The 21,955-nt window shown below is 41.8% G+C and overlaps 1 protein-coding gene across 1 annotated transcript; it reads right to left on the bottom strand.

The window, feature by feature from the left end:
- Nucleotides 1–85: 85 nt before the first annotated feature.
- Nucleotides 86–21,704, bottom strand: MFN1 (mitofusin 1). The gene is made up of 18 exons (XM_062498958.1): nt 21,652–21,704; nt 20,936–21,057; nt 19,991–20,126; nt 18,827–18,989; nt 18,034–18,158; nt 16,477–16,585; nt 14,061–14,168; nt 13,260–13,413; nt 13,069–13,136; nt 8,627–8,748; nt 7,034–7,160; nt 6,654–6,758; nt 5,474–5,576; nt 4,276–4,505; nt 3,640–3,795; nt 2,917–3,113; nt 2,213–2,347; nt 86–1,524 (listed from the first exon to the last, which is right to left on the bottom strand). Exons 2-18 carry the CDS (start codon nt 21,048–21,050, stop codon nt 1,455–1,457), a joined length of 2,223 nt encoding a protein of 740 aa, XP_062354942.1. The 5' UTR covers nt 21,051–21,057; nt 21,652–21,704; the 3' UTR covers nt 86–1,454.
- Between the last annotated feature and the right edge of the window lie 251 nt (nt 21,705–21,955).

Raw genomic sequence — 21,955 nt, 5'->3', positions numbered from 1 at the left:
CCTGGATCTGCATTATCTAGGGGAGTGATCTGCAGGTCTCCACCTGGGACAGAGCTGCCAAAGAACTTAGTAGAGCACAGGGGTAGCACTTTAATAAATAAATCTGTAGAACACATGCATTAAAAGTTTTATCTTGATATCTTGATACAATGTCAATACATATGCTCCACAGAGCATTGATACAGAGCTGTGCCCTCATGGACACCAAGGCTGGGCTGTTATTCAGGGGTTGATGCCACAGTTTCCCTCAAACCCCCACGACTCCCCAGGCACAGGCAGAAGGAACATCTGAACACACTGGTGGAACTGCTGTCTTCCCTTAACGCCTCCAGCATTACATCTTAAATTTATTTCTTGATGAGACAGCCCTTAGTTACTGGAAAATAGCAAACTCCTATACCGTAGAGCTGAATCTTTAACTTTGTCAATGTTAATATGGCCATAAAAATATATAAATACTTTGAAAAGGCTTTCCTTTTAAAATAATTTTTAAAAGTCTAGTTAGAAAAAAGTAGACACTGAATGACTGCAGACAGCAACAGCAGAAGGTTTTTAACGAGGCTTTGCTGGAGGTGAGCAAAGGTAAAGGACTCCAGCACAGCTGTCTGTAGGAGACCTGTTCTACAGCAGAGGGACTGGGCAGAAAGAGGTGGGGTTTTACCATGTCGTACTCCCTGAATGCAGCAGCAGAAGCTCCAAGTCCCTCCTGCACCCATTGTGTCCAGACCATCTCAGCAAACCCTGCCTGGCTGTGAGCTCGGGACAGTGACACACCTGAGCTCACCTGACCATGGTTCTGGCCCTGTGCTCACGGGCAAAGGAACCACTTCACTGCTCTACCAACTGCAAGAAAGTTCACTGTTACTTGGCTCAAGGAGGTGGCCAGAGGAGCTCTGAGCCCACTGCATTGCCTTAGTGCAGTCCATCCTCATCTTTTGCTGCCCTTTCAAGAGGAACCACTCCCAACACACTGGCACCTGCTTTCCAAACATGTCAGGAGTCCTTTCCCATGCCAGCGATTGTACTTCCCTCACTAAACAAAATTACATCCACATGGAAAACCAGCACCCTCCAGTCCTGGACAATTCCTAAGCAGCTGAAAGCAGGAGACCAGGCTAAGCTCTCTGCCTGCCTAAGGTCCTGGATGCCAGGAAGTGAGACTTGTCACTGCTACATACTCATTAAAACCAGTGAGGATCTGGGGTTTTATTGTCAAGTGCCCAAAAAATGTAGTGTTTAAAGGTAATTTTAAACCCAAAATCTGCAAAATAAGCATAACACTCAAGAGTACCACAGCTCTTCAGTTTGATTCACCATCAGAGTCCAAATTTTACAACTGTTACCAGAGTAACATTAAAAATATAAATAATAACAAGTGACTCCACAGAAGTGCACTTGTAAAATTTCTAAAATTTGCCCTACAAAGGAGCGCTGGGAAGGTTCACAATGATGTTTTATTTACTCTTTTGAAGAAAATGTTTTGTGAAGCGATCTAGTTCGTTCTCAAGGTGAATGGCTTTATTTCTGTAAAACAAACAAAAGCAAGGGATTTATTTCAGAGCCTGAAAATCCCAAAGGTAGGATCGATATCAGTGTTTCATTTCTGTTCCTCTGCTGACACCCCCAGCACTAAGAAAACATAAATGCAGGTTTTTAGAAGGGATGGGTGGGGGCCAATGTTCACCTGACAGCGGTGGTGGATGCCCAAGGCCAGGAGGCAGCAGCCCAGAGCCAGGGCAGCCTTTCAGCAGGTGGAAAGAACAGGAAACTACAGCCAAGGCTGCTTCCAAGTCCCTGAAGCACCAGCTGCTGGAAGTTCCTCCTCTTCCAACACCTACCACTGGCAGCACCAGTACTGCACTGGATGACTCAGCACAGCACAGCTACTCTCCTGCTCTGCTCTGGGGAGGGGGCTTTGGGAAAGAGCCATCTTCAAGTTACTGACAGGACACTAAAATTCTGGTCAAAGGCCTGTCTCCCACACTAGAGACAAGGGTATCAGTGATCTAAAAAATAGTATTTTTGGAGGCTAGCTGTTTCACTGAGGCAGCAGCAAACATTTATTTAACTTACCCAGAGCTGTTCAGGGTATCTTTGCATGCCCTTCTGCACCTGAACTAACCTAGTTCAACTTGAGAGTAACAGCAAGCACTGATGACACTGAAGTCAGCAGGGCTAAGAGATACTTGTGGCCACTCACACCAGGACTTACCTCAGCTGCTTGGAGCTGCTCTGTATGTTCTCCAGTTGATCTATTTCTTTGGAAAGCCTAGCTATTTCTTTTTCCAGGTTTTTCTCAGTAATATCCACCTGCTGACAGAGTCGAGCAAAAGTAGTGGCCATTTCCCTAAAGCAAAAACAAGTTTATAGTCATGATTTAGAGAAGTTTATGCTAAAAAAAAACCACAGTAAGAAACATAATCTCATGGCATTGCAGTGTGCAGAACACAGCAAAGCCTCCATCTGTTATGGGATTATAGAATAGCAGAAAGCTGGAGAATTAGGTAATTTTGAAATTAGAAAAAGAAACCCTCAACACACCAAATGCACCTCAGTCTATGCCTACATCGTGCCTGGCCATTTTCATAGAACATTAGCAGGTCCAAGTCTGAGATGGGGCTCTGCTGTGGGAAAGTTCTGAGCAAGTTCTAGCCTCCACTAGAACAATCTTTCGTATCTCTGCTGCAAGGTGCTGGACAAAGAGTCACCATCTTCAGAGCACCACACACAGCCACACACAGATGCAGGCACTGGCCTTTTCAAGTGGGCCTTTTTTAAACTCTCTTCAAACCACCTCCCACGAAGTGCCAGGGGACACTAGAGGTGCCATCATGCAGGGCCAGCGCCAATGGCCCGTGTGACACTTACTGCTGCACCTGGTGTGACACTTACTGCTGCACCTGGTGTGACACTTACTGCTGCACCTGGTGGCTGCAGTTGGCACTTGTGAGGCTGACGATCATCTGCAGCTTCTCGGTGGCATAGTTCACAAACTGCTGCTTGAAGGCTCTCTCCTTGGCCCGAGTGGTCCAGGTCAGCCTCTCATACAGGTACAGCAGCCCGTACATGCTCAAGGAGAATGAGATCAGTTTCCAGCCTATCGTTTTCCAAATCTGAAACACAAAATCTTCATTAGCTTAACTAAGTTACCCTACAGAATAAAAACTAATTCCACCCATTTTTAAAAAATCTTCTCCACAGCCCTTTCACTGGATTTGTTTTAAGAAAATAAAATAAAAATACCTAGATAAAAATAAGTGTTTTCCCTATTAATGCAGAGCAATACAGCTACATTCACATGAGCTGGTCCCCAATGGCACAAAGAATGTGCAGGTTACAGAAGCCTTGCTGCTCTTCCATGAAGGAAGAAACAAAGCTCCAACTAAATTCAAACTGAAGGAGGTACCATTAAATCACCATTTAATTCCCATATTGAACATAGACTTATGGCATGGAAAACATGCCCAGCTATCCTCAGAGTAACTGGCCAGGTTTCTCACAATGAACTGACTGGGTATCCAGGGCACTGCACGTGCTCATCTGGCCCAGCATCAAGTCCACGTGTCACACCCCAAGCAGGACAGAGCAGCTCAGCCTCTGCCATCCCTGCCAGCAGAGAATGCTGCCAGTGCTACTTGCCACTCCACCAACAACGATGATGCTCATGGAGGTCCGGGATGTCAGCGAGGCTAAACTCAACACCAAAGGAACCATAAAGTCATCCTGGGGCACGTTCTCAGGAGTTATGGCAGGAAGGCTGGCGGCAGACGGGGTGCTGGCTAAAGGACGAGGGATCTAGAAGATGGGAACATGGCAGCCTGAGTCAAAAGCATTAGGGAACTACACACATGGGTTTTATTTTCATATATTCAGGCTCCGATTTACTTGAAAGAAACCCTTCAGCAGAGAAATGTGAACGAGACTCCTGAGGAGTGGAGGCTTTGACAGCTCCTCCAACAGAGAATAAGGGTCTGCATAGGGCTGGTTCTGACCTAGGGATCCAAATGTTACAAATGGAATAGACTACTCAAAGGGTTCAACCCAAAGGCAAACCAACTTGTGTAACAGCTGCAGAAAGTTTAAAAGGCTTTTAGTTCCATTCTAACCCTGAATATAATCCAATAAAAACAATCGTCACCAAAAATATTTCACACAATGCATCTAGGGAAAGGCAGCAGGAAGCAGGAAGTGTGAATATCACTGGCACAGAGTAAAAATCAATATATTCTCATCAAGGTAAAACAAGGCAGCCCCTTCAGCCTCTGAAGGACTCACATGTAGGTTTGGATCTGCTAATCCCAAGAGTACTTTCTGAGCTTGTTTAGGACCCAAGAAACGGTTTACAAGAGAAGTCCATCCCAAAGAAAAGTGGAACATGATATCCTCTTGAAAATCTGCACACAGGCTATGACAGTTTAGATCATAGCTAAGGTCAAACTTCCTGCATGGAATTAGCAAGTGGAGCTGATCCTGAACACTAGAAGGCAACAATGGTTTCAGATTTTCTGGAAATAAGAACAAATAGTAAAGGTGAGTTAACATTAGGAGAACAGCATATTCACAAGCAGTATCTCTGCACTGCTGACCAGTTTTGTCAATTCAGAGAATCTAAACTGACCAGTTCATTCATTTGTAAAATCAGTGGCATTTCAGCAGGATTGACCCTAACAGGGTCAATTTGTTGAGAGCAGGGAATTTATTGCTCTGATACATGAAAACAGTCATGAGTATCAACTCACCAAGGAAGCACTGCCGGAAAAAAAGACTCAAATTAACTGAAAGACCTACATCAGTGATCAAAAGATAAGGATGGAGTAAGACAAAAAATTGATTTATCCATCAGTTCTGTGGTGCCACAGAGAAAAGGCAACATTATTACATGAGAGGACAGAAGGGTTCATATAATTTCATGACCTTGCTCTACATCTTTTATTACCAGGAACAGTCCAACAGAGATGAACGTGCAATTAAGTTACCACTTATAAAGAAAAAAATAAAAAAAGGGGGAGTGCACAAATCCTTCGTGACATGAGCTGTTTTGCATTCTGTCTTTGGAGGAACCTAAGGAGAGCACTATATTGCAGAAACATTTTCTAATAATTAGTGTATTTGGTGCATCTCTTGTGGAAGCCAAATCTTAAATGGGTTTGTAAAAGAATTAGATGAGCTTCCATAGGACAGGTCCAATACTACTTGCTATTAATCCAGATGCAGTTTATCAGCTCAGAAGCCCATAAAATGGAGAGAATTGCTATTTTAACCCTGGTTTACTGTTCTGCTCCCCCAGCATCTGTTACTTGTTAGCATCAGAAACAGGGGACTGAGCTAAACATTCAGTCCTGGTCTATCATGGCTTTTCCTTTAGAGCATCAATCTTAAACATGATCAGAAGGGAAATTCTTTTAAAATGGAATTTTCTTAGATTGTCTTCCTCTAAATGTGAAATGTTAACATTCCTCTTCCCTCCTCCTACCAATAATCTCCTGCTGGGACTGGTGCATCGAGTGGTTCACTTCACTGGAGCAGCGCTCAGCCAGGTTCTTTCCCAAACCATCTTCTATATGTTTGTTCAGTTCCTGAAGTGTTATAAAGAACACAAGCTCTTAAGTTCGTATTTAGCCAATCAGTTACATTACATAGTGCAGGAATATGCTATACATCAGGCACTGTTATTTACAGTGGGAAGAACAGCAGGTTTCCATGGAAATACCATGCTTTCCAACTGCACATTGGGTCAGAAAACCTAAATAAAGTGACACAGGAAAGATTTCCCTAGGACTGTAAACATTAAAAGGCATAAAACTGTATTTTTAATGACAGTGAAAAGCAAACTATTACGTACTGCCCTGCAAAGCTCTTACTGTGTCATTTTATGGGAGCCAATTCCACTGCTCTGCAGAGGGACAAACCCATCCCACCAACTCCCACGGGGGCCTGCTCAGGATGCTCTGTTGAGGTGAAACAGCACAGATTGTCCTGAAAACACAGTGCTCCCAGGTGATCAGCCAGGCTGGAACAGCCTGAGGTGAGCTCAGCTGGTTGGAGCAGGGTGCTGTTAACACCAAAGTTGTGGGTTCCATCCCTGTATGAGCCATTTGTTTAAGAATTGGACTCGGTGATCCTTCTGGGTCCCTTCCAATTCAGAACATTCTGTGACTCCAGGGGGGAAGCTATGACAGTCATCATTATCAGCAAAGTCTGAGCACAAGAGGCAAATAGAGTGTGCTTTTTATGTGCTTTAATTTAAAGCACTACATTTGAGGAGGAATTTATAAAAGTTAAAAAAAACCCAAACCAGTTTTTATTAAAAGTGGTGAGTTTTTGCAAGCTCATTTTATTTTTGGATCTATCTGATTTTAGGAGTAGTGAAAATTATTTATGCAAGGTCTTATTTACTGAAAGCCAAAACCTGAAATTAAGAACCATTCAACTACTAAAAAGATGTTTAAAAAACTAAACTTCTTTCCAAAACCAAAGCAGTAAACATTTTTAACCTTTCACAGTTTTGGGTAGAGATATGTCAGCATATGTCAGCAAGCAAAAATCCAGCAATGCTCAAAGTCTCACACAATCTATGCAATTTATGAAAATACAAAGTAGAAATTAAGGGAAAGATAAAGAGCCAGGTTTCAAACCACTGAAAAAAAACTTACTGTCTTATAGAGCTTCAATACTTGAGGAGAAGGGTGAAAATCAGAATAAAATTCATCAACTAAAACTGAAAGCCGGCAGATCTCATCAGTCATGGCAGAGGAGACCTGGAAGAATACAGGAAACACATAAAACATTTCTGCTACCTCTTCCAGACAGAGTGAGAACAGACTACTGCACAAACTGTCCCAAGAAATCTTTCTATCAGCTGACAGCCAGGAAAGATTGCCATTTTAAGCTTTTGTTTTTCCTTTTTGCATTGAAAAAGGAACATTCTGACATTTCAAATATATTTCCTGAGACGAGTGGGCTCCAAAAGGAGCTGCCTGAGAGAGGAGGCAACACTTGGACCTGGGAAGTTGCTCCCACTGCCTTTACTTACTTTGTTTTCGACTTCCTCGGTAACACGTTTGATTTTTTCCTTGGTGTCTTCTGTCAAAATGTTCAGCTGATTTCGCACAAAGTCCAGCCTGTCCTTCTGATCTTCTCGCTCTTCCATGGAATGGACTCTAACCCAGCAGAAAGGAGATCACCATCACCACCATGCATTCCCCCAGGAAAGAAACAGGCCCTTAAGCAGGCATGGATCATCCTGATGGGTTCCTGAGCAGCCAGGGGGAATCCCAAGTGACACTGGCTACCCAGAGCAGAGGCACTGCTCCAGAAGGGCTGCACGTGGCCGTTCCATGTGCACAAGCATTCAAAGGCTGTGCTGAGCAAACTCAACTCAAACCCAGCATTTCCAGTCAGAATTGTTATCACTGTATTATCACATAATTACAACTAAAAAAGGTGTGGGGAATCTGAGGCCTTTAATAACTCATCTATCCTGATTTTTAAAAAGGGTAAATCTGATCAAACTGCTGCTACAAACAGCACTCAACCACTCCTTAACAGTGACACGGGTCTGATGACCCTGCAAAGCAAAGGGGACGTGGCAACCTTGTCATAAACAAGTCTCTTCAGAATTCCTTGACCCATCACTTAGGCAAAAATTCCCCAAGACCTGGAGCGATTTCATCTTGAAGGGCCAGCAGAAACAGCAAACAGCAATTCAGACTAAGAGGTGTCGCCACAGACATTTTGATTAAGTCAACTGACAGAAAGGAGTAGAATATCAGAATATTTTCAAACACTTCACAGCATGTTTTCATGGGATCTGACAACATGAAGACAAGTCAGTATGTAAACAGGCAGTCTGTAAAAACTAACATATTCAGGGGACTGAGTGTGTTTGACAGGACAGTGAAGTCTGTTGAAACACAAAGACACATTATTGACAGGCAGGAAAAAGATGGATGGGAAGGATTAATCGTGACAGCAAGTTCACTGTGTACAAGAGACACAAGGTGGCAACAAAAGTGAGGAAAAGCTGCACACATATGCTAACCTCAAAGGACACATGAAGCTACCAGACAGAGCAGATGAGCTGCTATCATTAGCACTAAAGGATTACATGAGTGAAGAGAGAACAAGGATATTTAAGGATGCAATCTGGAAAGGGCCAGAGGCCAAGCCTCTGTAAGGTTGGGCTCATCTCCTCTCTTACAGTATTTTAATCAGTTGCAAATTAAACATCTACATACTTCCATTTTTTTTCTCCACTCTAACTGTTAATGAAAGTAGAGCAGGCCCAAATGTCACCTCTGAAATGCTGCTAGAAAAACTTAACATTTTAAATATTTCTAAAAAAAAAAAAAAGGTTTGAAAACATACAGATTGCAATCAGTAATGAAGACCACCAAAGTAAACCATGATCCCTGTACTGAAGTCACAGACCAAGAACACAACTGAGTGGGCAAGTGAACAATGGTAAGACTGACATATTGACACACTGGGGAAATTGTCTTGTTTCTTACCAAGCAGAAGTAGTGAATTTTAAAGTCCATAATGGCCCAAGAAAATCACCACCACAGAAATGGCTCCTCAGATGATCTTGACAAACCAAATCCAACCAGCCCTCCAACCCACCTACCTTTTCTCTGCTGCTGCAACGTTTATGGTGTCCATAATGTTTTTCACAGTATCTATTATCTGTTTAGCTCTGATAGTGTGCTGCTCAAACTTGGTTTTCACGGCTGACTGCGAGATACACTCCTGCGAGGGGCCCAAGCCACAACACATTACTGCAATTCCATGCCAACACAATCAGGAATTTCACTGTCAGAAAGCACAAGCTGCCAATTTTACTATGAACTTAAACCAGTGGGAAGTAAAAAGGGAGAAAGTTTAAAGAAATTAAAAGACAAAAGAAACTGAAATTTCAAATGAATCTATAGCAGCAAATCTGCCTTCGTGTCTATTCACAGTAATGTGCATGGGTTTTCATTCTTTTAAGATAAATGAATAATGTAAAAAAACAAACAAAAAAACCAACTCAGATGAATACACAAGATAAACCTATCTCTTGAGGAAATTTTCAAAACCATCTATTTGGAACTGCAAATATCAATGCTAGCAATTTGGCCTGGCTTGAGTTTTCTTTATTGCGCTATACAGTCTTTCAAGAGGCAATTCTGTCAATAAAATTTTGACATTCTCATGTCAATACTAACCATCCAGGAACAAAATATACAATCAGGAATAAGAAACAATGGCTTTCTTATGGGATAAACAAAAGTCAAATAGTCCTTAAAGTAACAGCTTATTTGTATATTACTGAAGTGTTAAATAAGTAAGTAGAAAATGCTCTAACAATACAATTTCTAATCAATCTTCAATATTGAACAGCAATTCAGAAATACAGGACAGTGACTGAAGAGCTCTTGTGTTTGAGGGGAAGAAAGTAAGCAGCTGATTTCCTTAAACCATATCAATGGAATTTGTAAATTGTTCTCCATCTGTGGATTTACCCTTCAAGGCACAGGTTTGGACTGCTTTTAGAAGATTCACCTATGACCTTAGCATATGCTGTAATTACAAATGTCAGCTATCTAAAAATAATAGATGAAAACAAAATAAACAAAATGGGTAAAATAATTCCTGTTCCTCGACGAAGCAGATCTAGAAATCAGCAATGAAAGGCCAGAGTTTCTTAAATATCAGCACATTGTAAGAGCTAGACTAGGCACAGAGCAGAGTCTTCCCAATGTAAGTATGTGGTAGATTAAAGGATGACAATCACTCACAACACAATCAGAAAATCCAAGTTAGAGCACTAGGAAAAACACAAAGGTTAGTTAAACGAGGAGGAAATATAAGAGGGGGACAGCAGCAGTTTTCCTGCTAGTCTGTACATCAGTATTTTCTGAAACCAAGATAACTGGTTTTGACTGACTGTTGAAACACAGGTTATCTTCCAGCCCAGAGCCAGTGTCACAGGACAGTTGTTATGTGCCCAGTGTGTTCTGTATTCCATCCCTGAGCAGGGCTGGGGAAGGGCTCTGCAGCAGCTGCCTCATTCCAGCTCTGCCTTCACTCCCCTCTAGAGAAGGAGGACTCTTCCACCCTGCCTCCCTCCTCCATTGCTTCCCACACCTCTTCTGCTACCAGCATTTTTAAGAAACTTGAGAAGCAGCCCAACCTAAGGCATGGTGGGGTTGATTCTATGTAGGATACCCTCTAGGCACTACTGCACGCAGTGCAGGGCTCAGGCATTTCTTCTCCATTTTAATAGGACATTCTATGTACCTCACTGTAAAATTTCAGGAAATACATTGACTACTTTCTATTATTCCCCAATATAAAAATTCAGGAACTGATCCAAGAACTCAATGCTTTAAGACTGCCTCTCTCCTTTCCTTTGTTGCTATACATAGTAGCATCACTTTTTAAAGCTACTACATGAATCTCAAAAATCTTAATTTCCCCACTGCTTACAAGTATTTCTAGTAATGCCTGCACCAGTTTTTTTAGCAAGTTGAACCATCCTGTGCTTTGCAGACAAACATGTTTCATCTAGTTTTGGAATGATTTTTGCTCTCACACAAAAGTCTACATAAATCTTATAAGCCTTTCAAAAGTAGTCCAAATTTTTTTCATATCACAACTAACTAGCACTGGTGGGTTGTTTCTAATTTTATTTTTTTTAAAATATTCTATCTATACTGAGCTCATAACAATCCTGGAATGAACAGGCTTTCCCATCAGGGAACTGATACTAAAATCAGGAATGTGGAAGTACTGGAGAAGTAACAGTTCCTCTTCTCAGCCCATATGGAGAAGAGGGAAAAGCTGTCCAATTGCAGTGAAGACAAAAGCAGGGCGAGAGAATCCAGGAGAAGCAAACCCAGCAGATACAGTCACGGGGAACAAGGCACATGTGGACAGGTCCGTGACGTGACAAATTACTGAGATGCGAGCTGCACAAAAAAGTGAAAGAGAAGTTTGGGAAGTCTGAGGAGGGCACCTGCACAGGACAAGGAGCTAAAGGCAAGACAGACTGAGGCAGGGGAGGAGTTAGTGTCTGAGGAGGACAGACAGAAGCATCTGTGCTCTCATCCCTTCCTTTTCACACACTGGAATGTAATCCAAGATGCTGGGACTTGCAGCTCCTCTGTCAGGAAACAGAGTAAATGCAAAGTGCTTTAGGCAGAAGTGCTTAGGTTGTACTCAGGGCTGTAGAGCATCTGAGTTTGGTCTGGCAGTGCACAAGGCATGGTATCAGTGAGGATTTCACACAAACTTCTCCTTGCAGTCTGAGATTCCTCACTAACACAGAGCCTAGAGCTGCCAAGTAGAACTGACCACAACCGTACGCTGATGTCAGCTATTTTATCAGCTCAGGTTACAGTAATATGAGTATAGGTCTGAAGACATCAGACCTGGTGAATCACTTCAATCTCAGCCTTGCTTTAAAAGCACATAAACTGCCACTGTAACTCAGGAAACTGCCACAAAACCTGAGTGTGAAAGAGGCTGAACCAGCAAGTGCTCAAATTTAAATTGCTTTGGCAATCTTAATTCAGCACAGTTGTCATTCTCTTTAAATGATGGGATCACACCCCTACTCAAAGCTATTAATAATGATTTTAGGATGAAACGGCCGAGCAGGGAAAAACACTACAGACTCCACTCTCACTGCTGGAGTCAAGTGTGCAGCAAATGTAACAAACTGTGAAAGAAGAAAAGAGGTCGACTTAAGGCCATGCAGCGCTCTCACAAAATTGTTCCTTATCCCAGCCTCTGCCACAGAAACTTGTCATGGTTACGATCCTGTGACAGATACTTCTCACTGTGGTGGCCAACTTGAGTCTGTGACATCTGACTTATGGATGTGCTGAGCACTCGCAGCATCACATCATCCATCTTCATACTGAAATATTCTAAGCACTGAGTACTTAACTGCAATTATATGAGATTTTGTCAAAAAAGCTTTGGTTACAGCAGATGGCAAAATACAATAAAGAACAATAACTGATTTAGAAGCTCAACTTCCACTTTTTCTCCTGCTGCCTCAAAGTTTCCTACCACAGTTCTGAAGATGAAAATTGCAAGAAACATACATGTTTGACTATAGCTAGTGACACAAGAAATGTCATGTCTCATGGAGCCAGGCCCTGCCAGTACCCTCAACCCATCATTTCAACACTTCAGTCACCTATCATGAGTGTGGATAAAGATTAAATTTAGTCTGAGATTTTCTTGCTTATGCAAGACCAAATCAAGCTATTATTTTAAAACCTTTCTGATATACACATATCATTAGATAATTCAATTTTGCTAAGGTTAAATGGGTTTGTTGTAATGCAAGAACAAATACTTTTCAGAGGCAGTTTGATTTTTTTTAAAATACTCATATACAACCATTGTGAGATAACCAAGAGGCCTCTTGAATATATCCAAGAATGGCTTTGGTGAAATAAAGTTATCAAATTTAGCAAGTGAAATGGATCCTATCTCAAAGAAATCACACTAACTGTCTAGCCATTCCTCCTTCTGTAGAAACTCTGAAATCCAACTATGAATATGGCTAAACTGATGTGGAAGGCTGGATTCTGAACAGCACAAAGGATGCAAGGAGAGTGTTAATATTCAGAGTAACAAAGCTAAGAGGTACACGATGGCAATGGATTCAAAACTCTGGCTTTAGAAATGTAAGTAAATATTTAGATTTACACTGATGAAACTGAATTTCTTACTGCAAACATTCAGCAGCACGTGGCTGTAAGTGATACACACATTTCAAAACCCTATTTTTTTCTTACATATACTACATTGGTCTTGAGATCTCAAAACATGAGCTAAGAGTTTTGGTCCCTTCCCTCACTGATATAATCCTCCTTTCCAACAACTACCTGTTACTCAAGGTGAGAGGGCATGAACAGAACACACAGAAAAGGCAAAGCTGCAGATGGTATAAATACCTTACATTCCTCCACTTGCTAATATGGGTAATGCTCAGTATAATTACACTAAGCATAAGAAAAAGCTACCTTTAATAAAAAACAGGCAGTCTAAAAAGCCCATCATAAATACCTCAAATATCTGCTCAAAATGCTGAAATTCCTGAAATCTTGTTTGAAATCCTTCAGCAAGTGCTCCACCTGTGTAACAACAGACCATAAGGGACACAGCATTATCTCATAGCAGGGACTGCATCTTAAATATATTTATCAGGTTTTATAGTGCTTTTCTGTATTTGAGGAAAAGCAGGAGTTCCTACACACCACCCTCTGGCATTCCTTGGGCCTTTTGTCTCCTGGCACTCAAAACTTCTTTCGCTGAAACAAAAAAGATGCGATTCCTTGCTTCTACAGGATCAATAACTTTGAGCTCATCGACCAGGAAAGTCAGACAGCGCTCCATGTGCTGCCTACGCACCTAAGGAAAAGACAAAAAGCTCATGAAAAAAGGCAAAAACTGAGCCATCAACACATCACAATATCAGAGTCAGGAACAGATGCTGAACCACCCTTCTGACAGCAGATGCCTGCCAACCCTACAGAGGCAGCCGCTACTTTTACTCCTTTAAACAGACCTGGACACAATATTTCCTTCCACAGTTATTTACGCAAGTCAGAGATCTCACCCAGTTACTGGGGTAAACCCTTCATTTCCCACACATGGAGAAATAATTCTCACTGCAAGGTGGCTGCTGTTGGGAAGATCTAAAGATCCAAATTGTTCCCATCTAACACTACACTTTCCCAGCTACTCTATGCAAGTATAAATGTACAAACTGTGCCCTCAGGCTGCACTACACTGCAGAAACAAAAGACAATACAAATAAGATTAAAAAACAAGCTTAACTGTGGAGGAAAAAGGTTCTAAGGAGTCTCCAATTTTATTACTTGTCTGCATGTATTGTCATTTGAACTGCAAGTTCCTTTTTGGTCAGAACAAGGAACAGGTTATTTCCAGTTTCTAACCAAGTAACTTAGCCTTTTTTAATATGACAAAGCTGGTGTTTTCATATGAATATATATTAATTAACTGTCAACCCATGTAAGATTCATCAATTCACTCACATCTTCCATGTATTCTGGTTCTGATGCAGAAGCATCCCATCTATTATTGAGGATGAAGATGTTTGGCTTGGAAAGTCGTTCATTCACTTTATGGAAAAAATGTTTCTCCTAAGAATTAAAGCAAAAAAAGAAAATTCCCCAAACATCCAAACCAGTCATGCATTCTTCTGTAACAGATTCCGAAGTTTATCTAACTCTTCAAAAGTTTGTAATAAAGAATTCGTCAGTATTGAAACCCACAGATATTCAGCACATAACAGGCTTAGGGCAGTTTGAAAGTCATCAAATGTCTTAAAACTGATGCCAGTTGTAAAAGTCAAAGACACTGCAACTTTTTCTAAAAATTGGTAAAGATACAAACTAAGAAAACTTCCAAAAATAGTTCAGAAAACACTGATGCCTGACTAGAATAATGATATCTCCCTTACCTGAACTACCAAGATGCTCCTGCTAACCCTGTCAAACCTGGTTTTATATCCAGATAATACATCACCTAACTATTCTTCAGCTAGGCAACATCAGCTTGAACTACACAGAAGTTCCTGCATGAGGACGTATGGTTGAGGCATAGCAAAAAAAGTCACTGATGAAATGTCTTAATTTAACAAAATTAAGTGTATTTAGGTCTCTTGCCTGCACCTACCACCCATTATTGCTGTTTACAGAGTCATAATGGGTAAGTCATGATGGAGTAAGTCCCCACTCAACCAAGCTGAAACAGAAGAAATCTCTGGGCTGCCATAAACTTTTCTAGCAGGACACAGCCATATATCCTGGACACAGCACTGGAGATCCATTATTCTCCATCAGCTAGGAATAAGCATGTGCAAACCAAATCACTGCTGCAGAAATCAGAACTTTGTCTGAGGAGAATTTATGAGGGAATAGTAGAAGAATTATTTCACAAAAAAAAAAAAAAAACACACACAAAACCTCTGGTAGTGTGGCAGAATAATGCCAAGTATTCTCAAATCTGTTATGGTAAGAGGCAGAAACAATGCTTAAGGAGGATGAGAACATAACTGTCAAAAGCTTTATCTGCAGGATAACTTATGTTATCTATACAACAATGAGATGTTCACTGAAATAATTTTTCTTTCTCCTTTAATTAAAAAACCCCAACAACTGTGTTATACACATCATGTAAACAACTTACAGATTTTGTCCCTACTGAAAGCCTGAAAGTGTGACTCGTGACATAAGAGAGAAGATATGGCCACAGTGCTGCCAAATCCTCTTTGCCTTGAATGTTTTAAGAATTTTCTTTTTCTTCTAAATCACTTCTCTTGTATTTGACTCTTTGTGGACTCAGCTCAGAAGACAGAATGCAATATTTTTAAACTTACATTCTTCCTGGACTTTTACCAACCTATTCTAATTTGCTAGAATGCAAAGAAATACTTGCCTTTGCACACTCGGCTCTTTATTGTATTAAAAATTGTCTCAACAGTCAGAAAGTTCAGACCATTCAGGTCAGAACTATGATCAGAACAACCAGAGCATATTATTTGTCTGCAGTAGGCTTAATAAAAATAATCAAGAATTTTCTCAGTAGCATTACTCTTCATTTTGGTAGTCACATTTGCAATAACTTCAAAACCTTTTATTGTCAGCATCCACAAGACTTGGTTTAGTCAAAACTGGAGATCACTAAAAAAGTACACCAAATTTCTGGTCTTGTACTTCAATTACTGCAACAGCTCCTCTGGTCATCTTAAAAGTTCTCCTCTTACAAGTCCTACAATACTTAGGCTGCAAGATCAGAGAACTCTCCTGAAACAAGGCTTTACCGAACAAAGACATTAAAATATCTTCAGCTCTCCACACTGCACAGAACCCTTATTGCTAACACCTTCTTCAGAAGAAAGAGAGTCCACTCAGGGGAACCTGCAGCCCTCATCCTCAACACAAGGTGTGTCAAGGGAATTCACCCTCTCCTGAGAGAGGAACGAGACAGAGCTCAACTCCCTTCACCCAGTTTGTGTATTTTACTGAACTTACAGAGTATTTCATATCCAGAAATACTAATACCTCCAAATACTTCAAATATATATTCCAAAATATATTATTAACACATTCCACATATATATTCCAAAATACTTCCAAAAATTTCTTCAGGTAACAAATACCAACAAATTGCTAGGCAAGACAAGCACTCCATCATCCTTTTATGCAACTGAACTGGAAAGGACAATTATGATGTTCAAGGTAGAGAAAGCCAAGCCAGTAAGAAACTTAAATTTCGTTCTCCTTTTCCTAGTGAGGGATATACATTATTTCTTGCCTCCCACCACCAAATCCTATTCACGAGATCTAAATGCAGTGATTCACCTTCTGTAAAGGTCTCAGCTATTCTGGTTATGGAACTGCTGAATATTTAAATGAAGAAGCAGCATAAAATCATTGCACATCATACCGTGTTCATGAGAGTTGATTCAGAATTGGCAACCAAGACAAACACATCAGCATCCAAGCAGAACTTGTCGATCCAGCTGTCCAATTCTGTAGTGACATCTGTGCCAGGGCTGTTGAAAACAAAAACCACAAACTCTTACACTACAGCAAAGAAGCAGCTGATTTTTATAAAATGATAAAAATAGCATGGAAATGCCTAAGGGCGTTATAAGAAGTTACAGAGGTTTGCATCTTGAGGCTGATGCCTACTTCAAACTGAAGGTAAGTATTGCACAAGCCAATTACCATCTAGAATGTATCAGTCACTTGATCATTAGACTACCTACTCATTCCAAAATGCAATTTCTGATTAATAAGTATGCATATGTAATTAACTGCCAAGAGAAGTGACAGGCAGTCCATCAGAAACCCTGGCAGCCCCACACAATGGTTTCCCGCCTCGGATCCTAATTTTAATCAGAAGAGACTTTAGTTCAGAAAACATTTTTTCATTAATAAAGTCCAGGTTTAAAGAAATATGCTATGTAAGCTGTGCACAGATTTAAGAAATCAAAATGAAGCTAAAACTACAGAGCTATCCGTTTAAAAAAACACAAACATTAAGTGGAATGAGAGCATTAAGTCATGCAACACCTAAATTACTGGTGGTTCAAATGTTCCCAATTTAACAGTAAAAGGATGATTTGCTCTTTTCAAGTACCTGCTCTCTCAGAATATATGCTCTTTTCTTTTTCCTTTATTTTTCACCTTTAGCAATAGAGGCTGTGCAGATCCAAGATAATGCACCCAAGAAAACAATAACAAACTCCCAGTGATTTCAAAGTTCAAGGCAGACATAGAACAAAAACCACTGCAATTTATTAGAATACACTCTGGGTGTTGCTTTCTTGAAGAAATCATACTTAAAAATTCACTGACACCTCTGTGAATTACTCTCAAATTCAGTATTTATTTACTTACTCATCAGGTACAGATCACCTGAAGGTTTTACTACCAAGTTATAATTCAGTGGTCAGAAATAAAGGCATTTGGCACAGATAAAGCAACCATTACCAGAATTCTTTAAATAAATCATCACATAGCAAATGCCAGCTTCACAGAGGGCACACACAGCTGACATAGTCACAACTACATTTTGAAGTCTCCCACTACTTTGGTATGTAGGCACTGCAACTCTTATCAGAAGCTTTTAAAAATTAAGTCCACATTGTTTATACTTCACATGATCAGTCTGAAGTGTTTCAAGAATGGAAATGGGTAAAAGGTTGTTGCTGCAACAACCCCATTCACACTTCCATACTGTTTGTTTTAAAGGTAGAGTATCCTCAGCCAAAAGCTATTCCCTTTTTCAGCTCAGTCACAAGACACTTGTCTGTTCCAACTGCTACAAGGGCAGAATCAGGAGGGTAATGACAAGCAGGACATATAAAAAGAACAAACTCTGTCCTTTCAAACAAAAAAAGGCCTTTCATGAATTTTGAATCATAACCAATCTCTTTTCTAAACATTGTAATGACTAATGTCCTGAAGAAAAGATTTACTAAAACAGAAAAGATACCTGTCCACTAAAACCAAATCATCTCTCAGCAGGGCACACTTTGACTTGGGCCAAAAGACATGGACGAGACAGCCAGCCTTCAAATCTTTATCCATGTGAAGTGCGTGCGCCAGCTGATTGACTGTCTAGAGAGAGCATTAAAGAAAAGACAAACGTGAATATGCACCTCTGACAAGTCTGTACACCAGTCTAACACAGTTCTCAAGCAAACTTGGACAGGATGTATCTTGAAGAGGGTAACAGAGTTCATACTTTGTTCTGGTGAATAGCTGTGATTTTTTTTTAAGCTCTTCAACTCACCAGCATCTAAAGAACAAGTTGTGCCTTGAAACTCAGACAAGAGTTTCTTTAGAGCCACAAATGCTCCCTACAGGGCTGGACTGTGCGCTCCCGAGCACCATCATGAATTTGCCTCAGATGTTTAACGTATCAGCATAACCAGTTCAAGAAGATGAGCACCGTAAGTCCAAATGAAGGGCACATTCCAAATCCTTAATCAGTAACAGGACTTACTTAGTCCTATAAAAATTTATAAAATTTATTTATAAAAATAAATCACTCAACACATGCTATGCTACAATGAGACACACATTAGTTGCTCCTCTAGAACAGCCAAGAAAAACTGCAGAGCAGAGCACTTTCATTAGTTTGTTCTTCCCTCCTAAATAAGAACTTAAAAATGCAGAATGAGGGAGCCTTATACTTTTGTTGGACTTGAAACTGTTGTTAAAAAAGAGACCCTTTGAAAATCAGTTCCTGTGAAAAGTGGCATGAAATCATCCAAGAAATGTACCTTAACACTCTTCTTCTCATCTGATCCTTCTGTCATAAGATAAGCCTTATCTCCATCAGTCCCTTCCACACTGAGGAAGCAGTTTGTTGTATGGCCAATCCCACTGGGAAGTACCTTATCCCACAGCATTGCATTAATGACTGAACTTTTCCCACTGCTTGTCCTAGAGGGATAGAAAACAAAAGCACTGTGAGCAGAGCACAGCAGCATTAAACACACCTTTGTGCTGAACTGAATGCACCCCACTGGAGTGCATCAGCCCCACAGAACATGAGCTGGTTTGGGCAGAGCTCCAGCCAGGAGAGTGGGAAGTGCTCTTTCAGAGGAACTGGTCACCCACTCTACCTTCTGCAACAACTTGAAGTCCTCAGCAGTGCCCTACTTTGCCCTAACCCTCCACCCCTCACCCATAAATATTTGAAGTTTAACTATTACACAACAGAATGAAGTTACACAGACTGTAACTCATTTTTGAGCCACTTCCAGAAAAAGTTGAGTACTCACTGTACAACAGTTCAAAATTTATTCAAAATGCCAGAGGCAGAGTTCTCTTTCTCCTGCTCAGAGCTTTTTCTCTTAGCAAAAGGGAAACTTTTATCACGCATCACAGCTTGTATTCAACTTTTAACTTTTTGAAATATCAAGGCTGAGATATAATTTCTTTATTCCAGAACTTTTTACAGTTTTCCTTTACATAACTACACTACTTTTAGCAAAATGAATACAAGACCACTGTTGTACACATTTTTCTCCAATACTATTATAGAATTTTTAGAACCATGAAGATTCACTCCAAAAATATGTAACCACATGTTTATATGTAAGCACAGAAACATTATTCTCCCTGAAGCAAAGCAGACTAGCAGACTACATTATTACTGCTATCCTTAAAATCATCACATGGATCAGACTGATGTTACAACCAACCAGGCTGTTTCTCTTCAGCTGCTTACAGACAGAACAGCTCCAAGTTTAGCTCTTCAGCACTTCTGATCAAACATTAAAAATAGTCCTGAGCAGAAACAGTCCAGAATAAAAAAAAATATATATTAAACAAACAAAACCACGACCTTCAAAAAACCCAAAAGCCATTCTGGAGAACAGGACAACCTCTGACCTTCCCAAGTAAAAAAGAAATAGAATACTGGTGATTTTGTTCATTACCTGCCAAAAAATGCCACTTTCATGTGTCTCCGTGAAAGCACCTCTCCAATGACTGCCAACTTGTTTTTATATGCTTGTATTTTTGCTAGTTCATCTTCTGTTGCTATATGATCAAGCTCTGGGTTCTTGTATGTGGCTACACACAGAAAGGAAAAACATAAAAGCAATCACATACAGAGAATGTGTTCAGTGATACAAGGTATAAGTAATCCGTATTTAACATGCAAACTGCAAATTTTAATTACAGTGGTTGAACAAAACAAGCAAAACCCCACAACAGAAACTGATACCAGCCCTTGTCATTTGACAGCTCTGCCACAAGCACTGGTGAAATCACGACATAAATCACTTCATATCAATCGACAATCCAAGCACTGATTCACTAAACCTGTGAACACAGCCTGATGAGCTCACTTGCTCAGTTCCTTGGGACACCTGCTTCCTTCAGAAAGGAAAGCCAGGAGCTCTGATGGATACACCAGCTAAGCTGGGCTGTTGTGCCCCAGCAGAGGAACCAACTCTGTGTGGCCACACACATTCCACCTGCTAGAACCTCTGAGAGTGTGACCAGTGGCTCCCTGCATTGCATCACTGATGCACCTTTCTGCTGCAAAATGGGAGAACCTGTTCGTCCTTCCTTCTATGTGAAAGAAACTGCCACAGAACTACAAGGCCAGAGTAGTTAAGCTTTCGCTCTCATGGAAAGGAGACCAGGCTGCCAGCACAAGTGACTTAAATCAGCTTTCAGGTGTGTAGCCATGCCAGGCATTCCTTCCAGGACAAGCTGAAAAAAAACCAGTGTCAAAAGAAAAATGTGACTATTTCTGAAGGTGTATGTTTATACAAACAGCACAGTAACAGATAACATAAGGTACATTATACTGCTGTAAAAAATACTCAAAACAAAGGACAAGGCCCTCGTGTTTAAGGGGAAATAAAGCTCACCTTCCACAAACGCTGCTCCCTCAGTGACATAGTCCAGCAGCTGGTCGAAGATGGCAGTGATGGTCTTTTTGGCCAGCACAAAGTGTTTCAGTGGAGAGACAGAGGCGTCTGCCATGCTGCAGCTGCAAGGAAAGGTGCATAAAGTGACCAAACACTCAGTAGGCCCAGCTAATTAAAACTCATACACTGCTCACACAGCCATTAAGAAACAAAACAAAAACGTCCGAAGCCCCAAACCAAGTTCTAAGCTCCAAAGGGCAGTAAGCTCAATTTGCACTGTTTACTCCCACCTCCTCACCACAAGCGCCAAGAGCGGCTGGCGAAACTCGGGAACAGGCTCGAACCGATCTGGTGCTACCTGTCCCAGGAACACGAGGCCGTCCCCTCATCAGAGCCGGCCACCGCCTCCCAACCGCCCGCAGGTCAGCGCTGCCCCGCCGGCCAGCGAGGAACGGCCCCGCTCCCTGCCGGAGCCCCGGCTCGGCGGGGTCAGGCCGAGGGGCCGCAGCGACCCCGGTCCCTCACGGTGCCTCACTCAGCCGCGCTCCCTCACGGAGTTCCGGCTCAGCCCCGGGGTCTCGCGGAGCTCTGGCTCGGCACCGGTCCTGCACGTAGCCCCGGCTCCCTCGCGAAAACCCCCGATCGCCCCGGTCTCTCACGGAGCCCCGGCACAGCCCCGGTCCCTCACGGAGCCCCCGCGCCCCCTGGTCTCTCACGGAGCTCCCGGTCCCGGCCCCTGTCCCTGACGGAGCCCCGCCGGCCCCGTCCGCGCCCGTCACCGCCGCCGCCGGGACGGGGGCGTCACTTCCCTTTCCTCTCGCGTGACCCCGCTCCGCGCGCCCGGGCAGCGCCATGTTCAGTGCGGGCTGAGGGCGGCCGCCGCCATCTTGAGCGCGGGCAGTCCCGAAATGGAGGCGGGCAGAGCATCCCTGGAATAACGAGCACCGGGATTAGCCCCAGGCCTTCACCCACAGCAGCACGGTTTGGGCACAGGCTGCCAAGTGACAACGCTGCGGGCTC

This window comes from Cinclus cinclus, chromosome 10, assembly GCF_963662255.1.
Source record: "Cinclus cinclus chromosome 10, bCinCin1.1, whole genome shotgun sequence".
NCBI lineage: Eukaryota > Metazoa > Chordata > Aves > Passeriformes > Cinclidae > Cinclus > Cinclus cinclus.
This window is presented reverse-complemented; position numbering and strand designations above follow the sequence as displayed.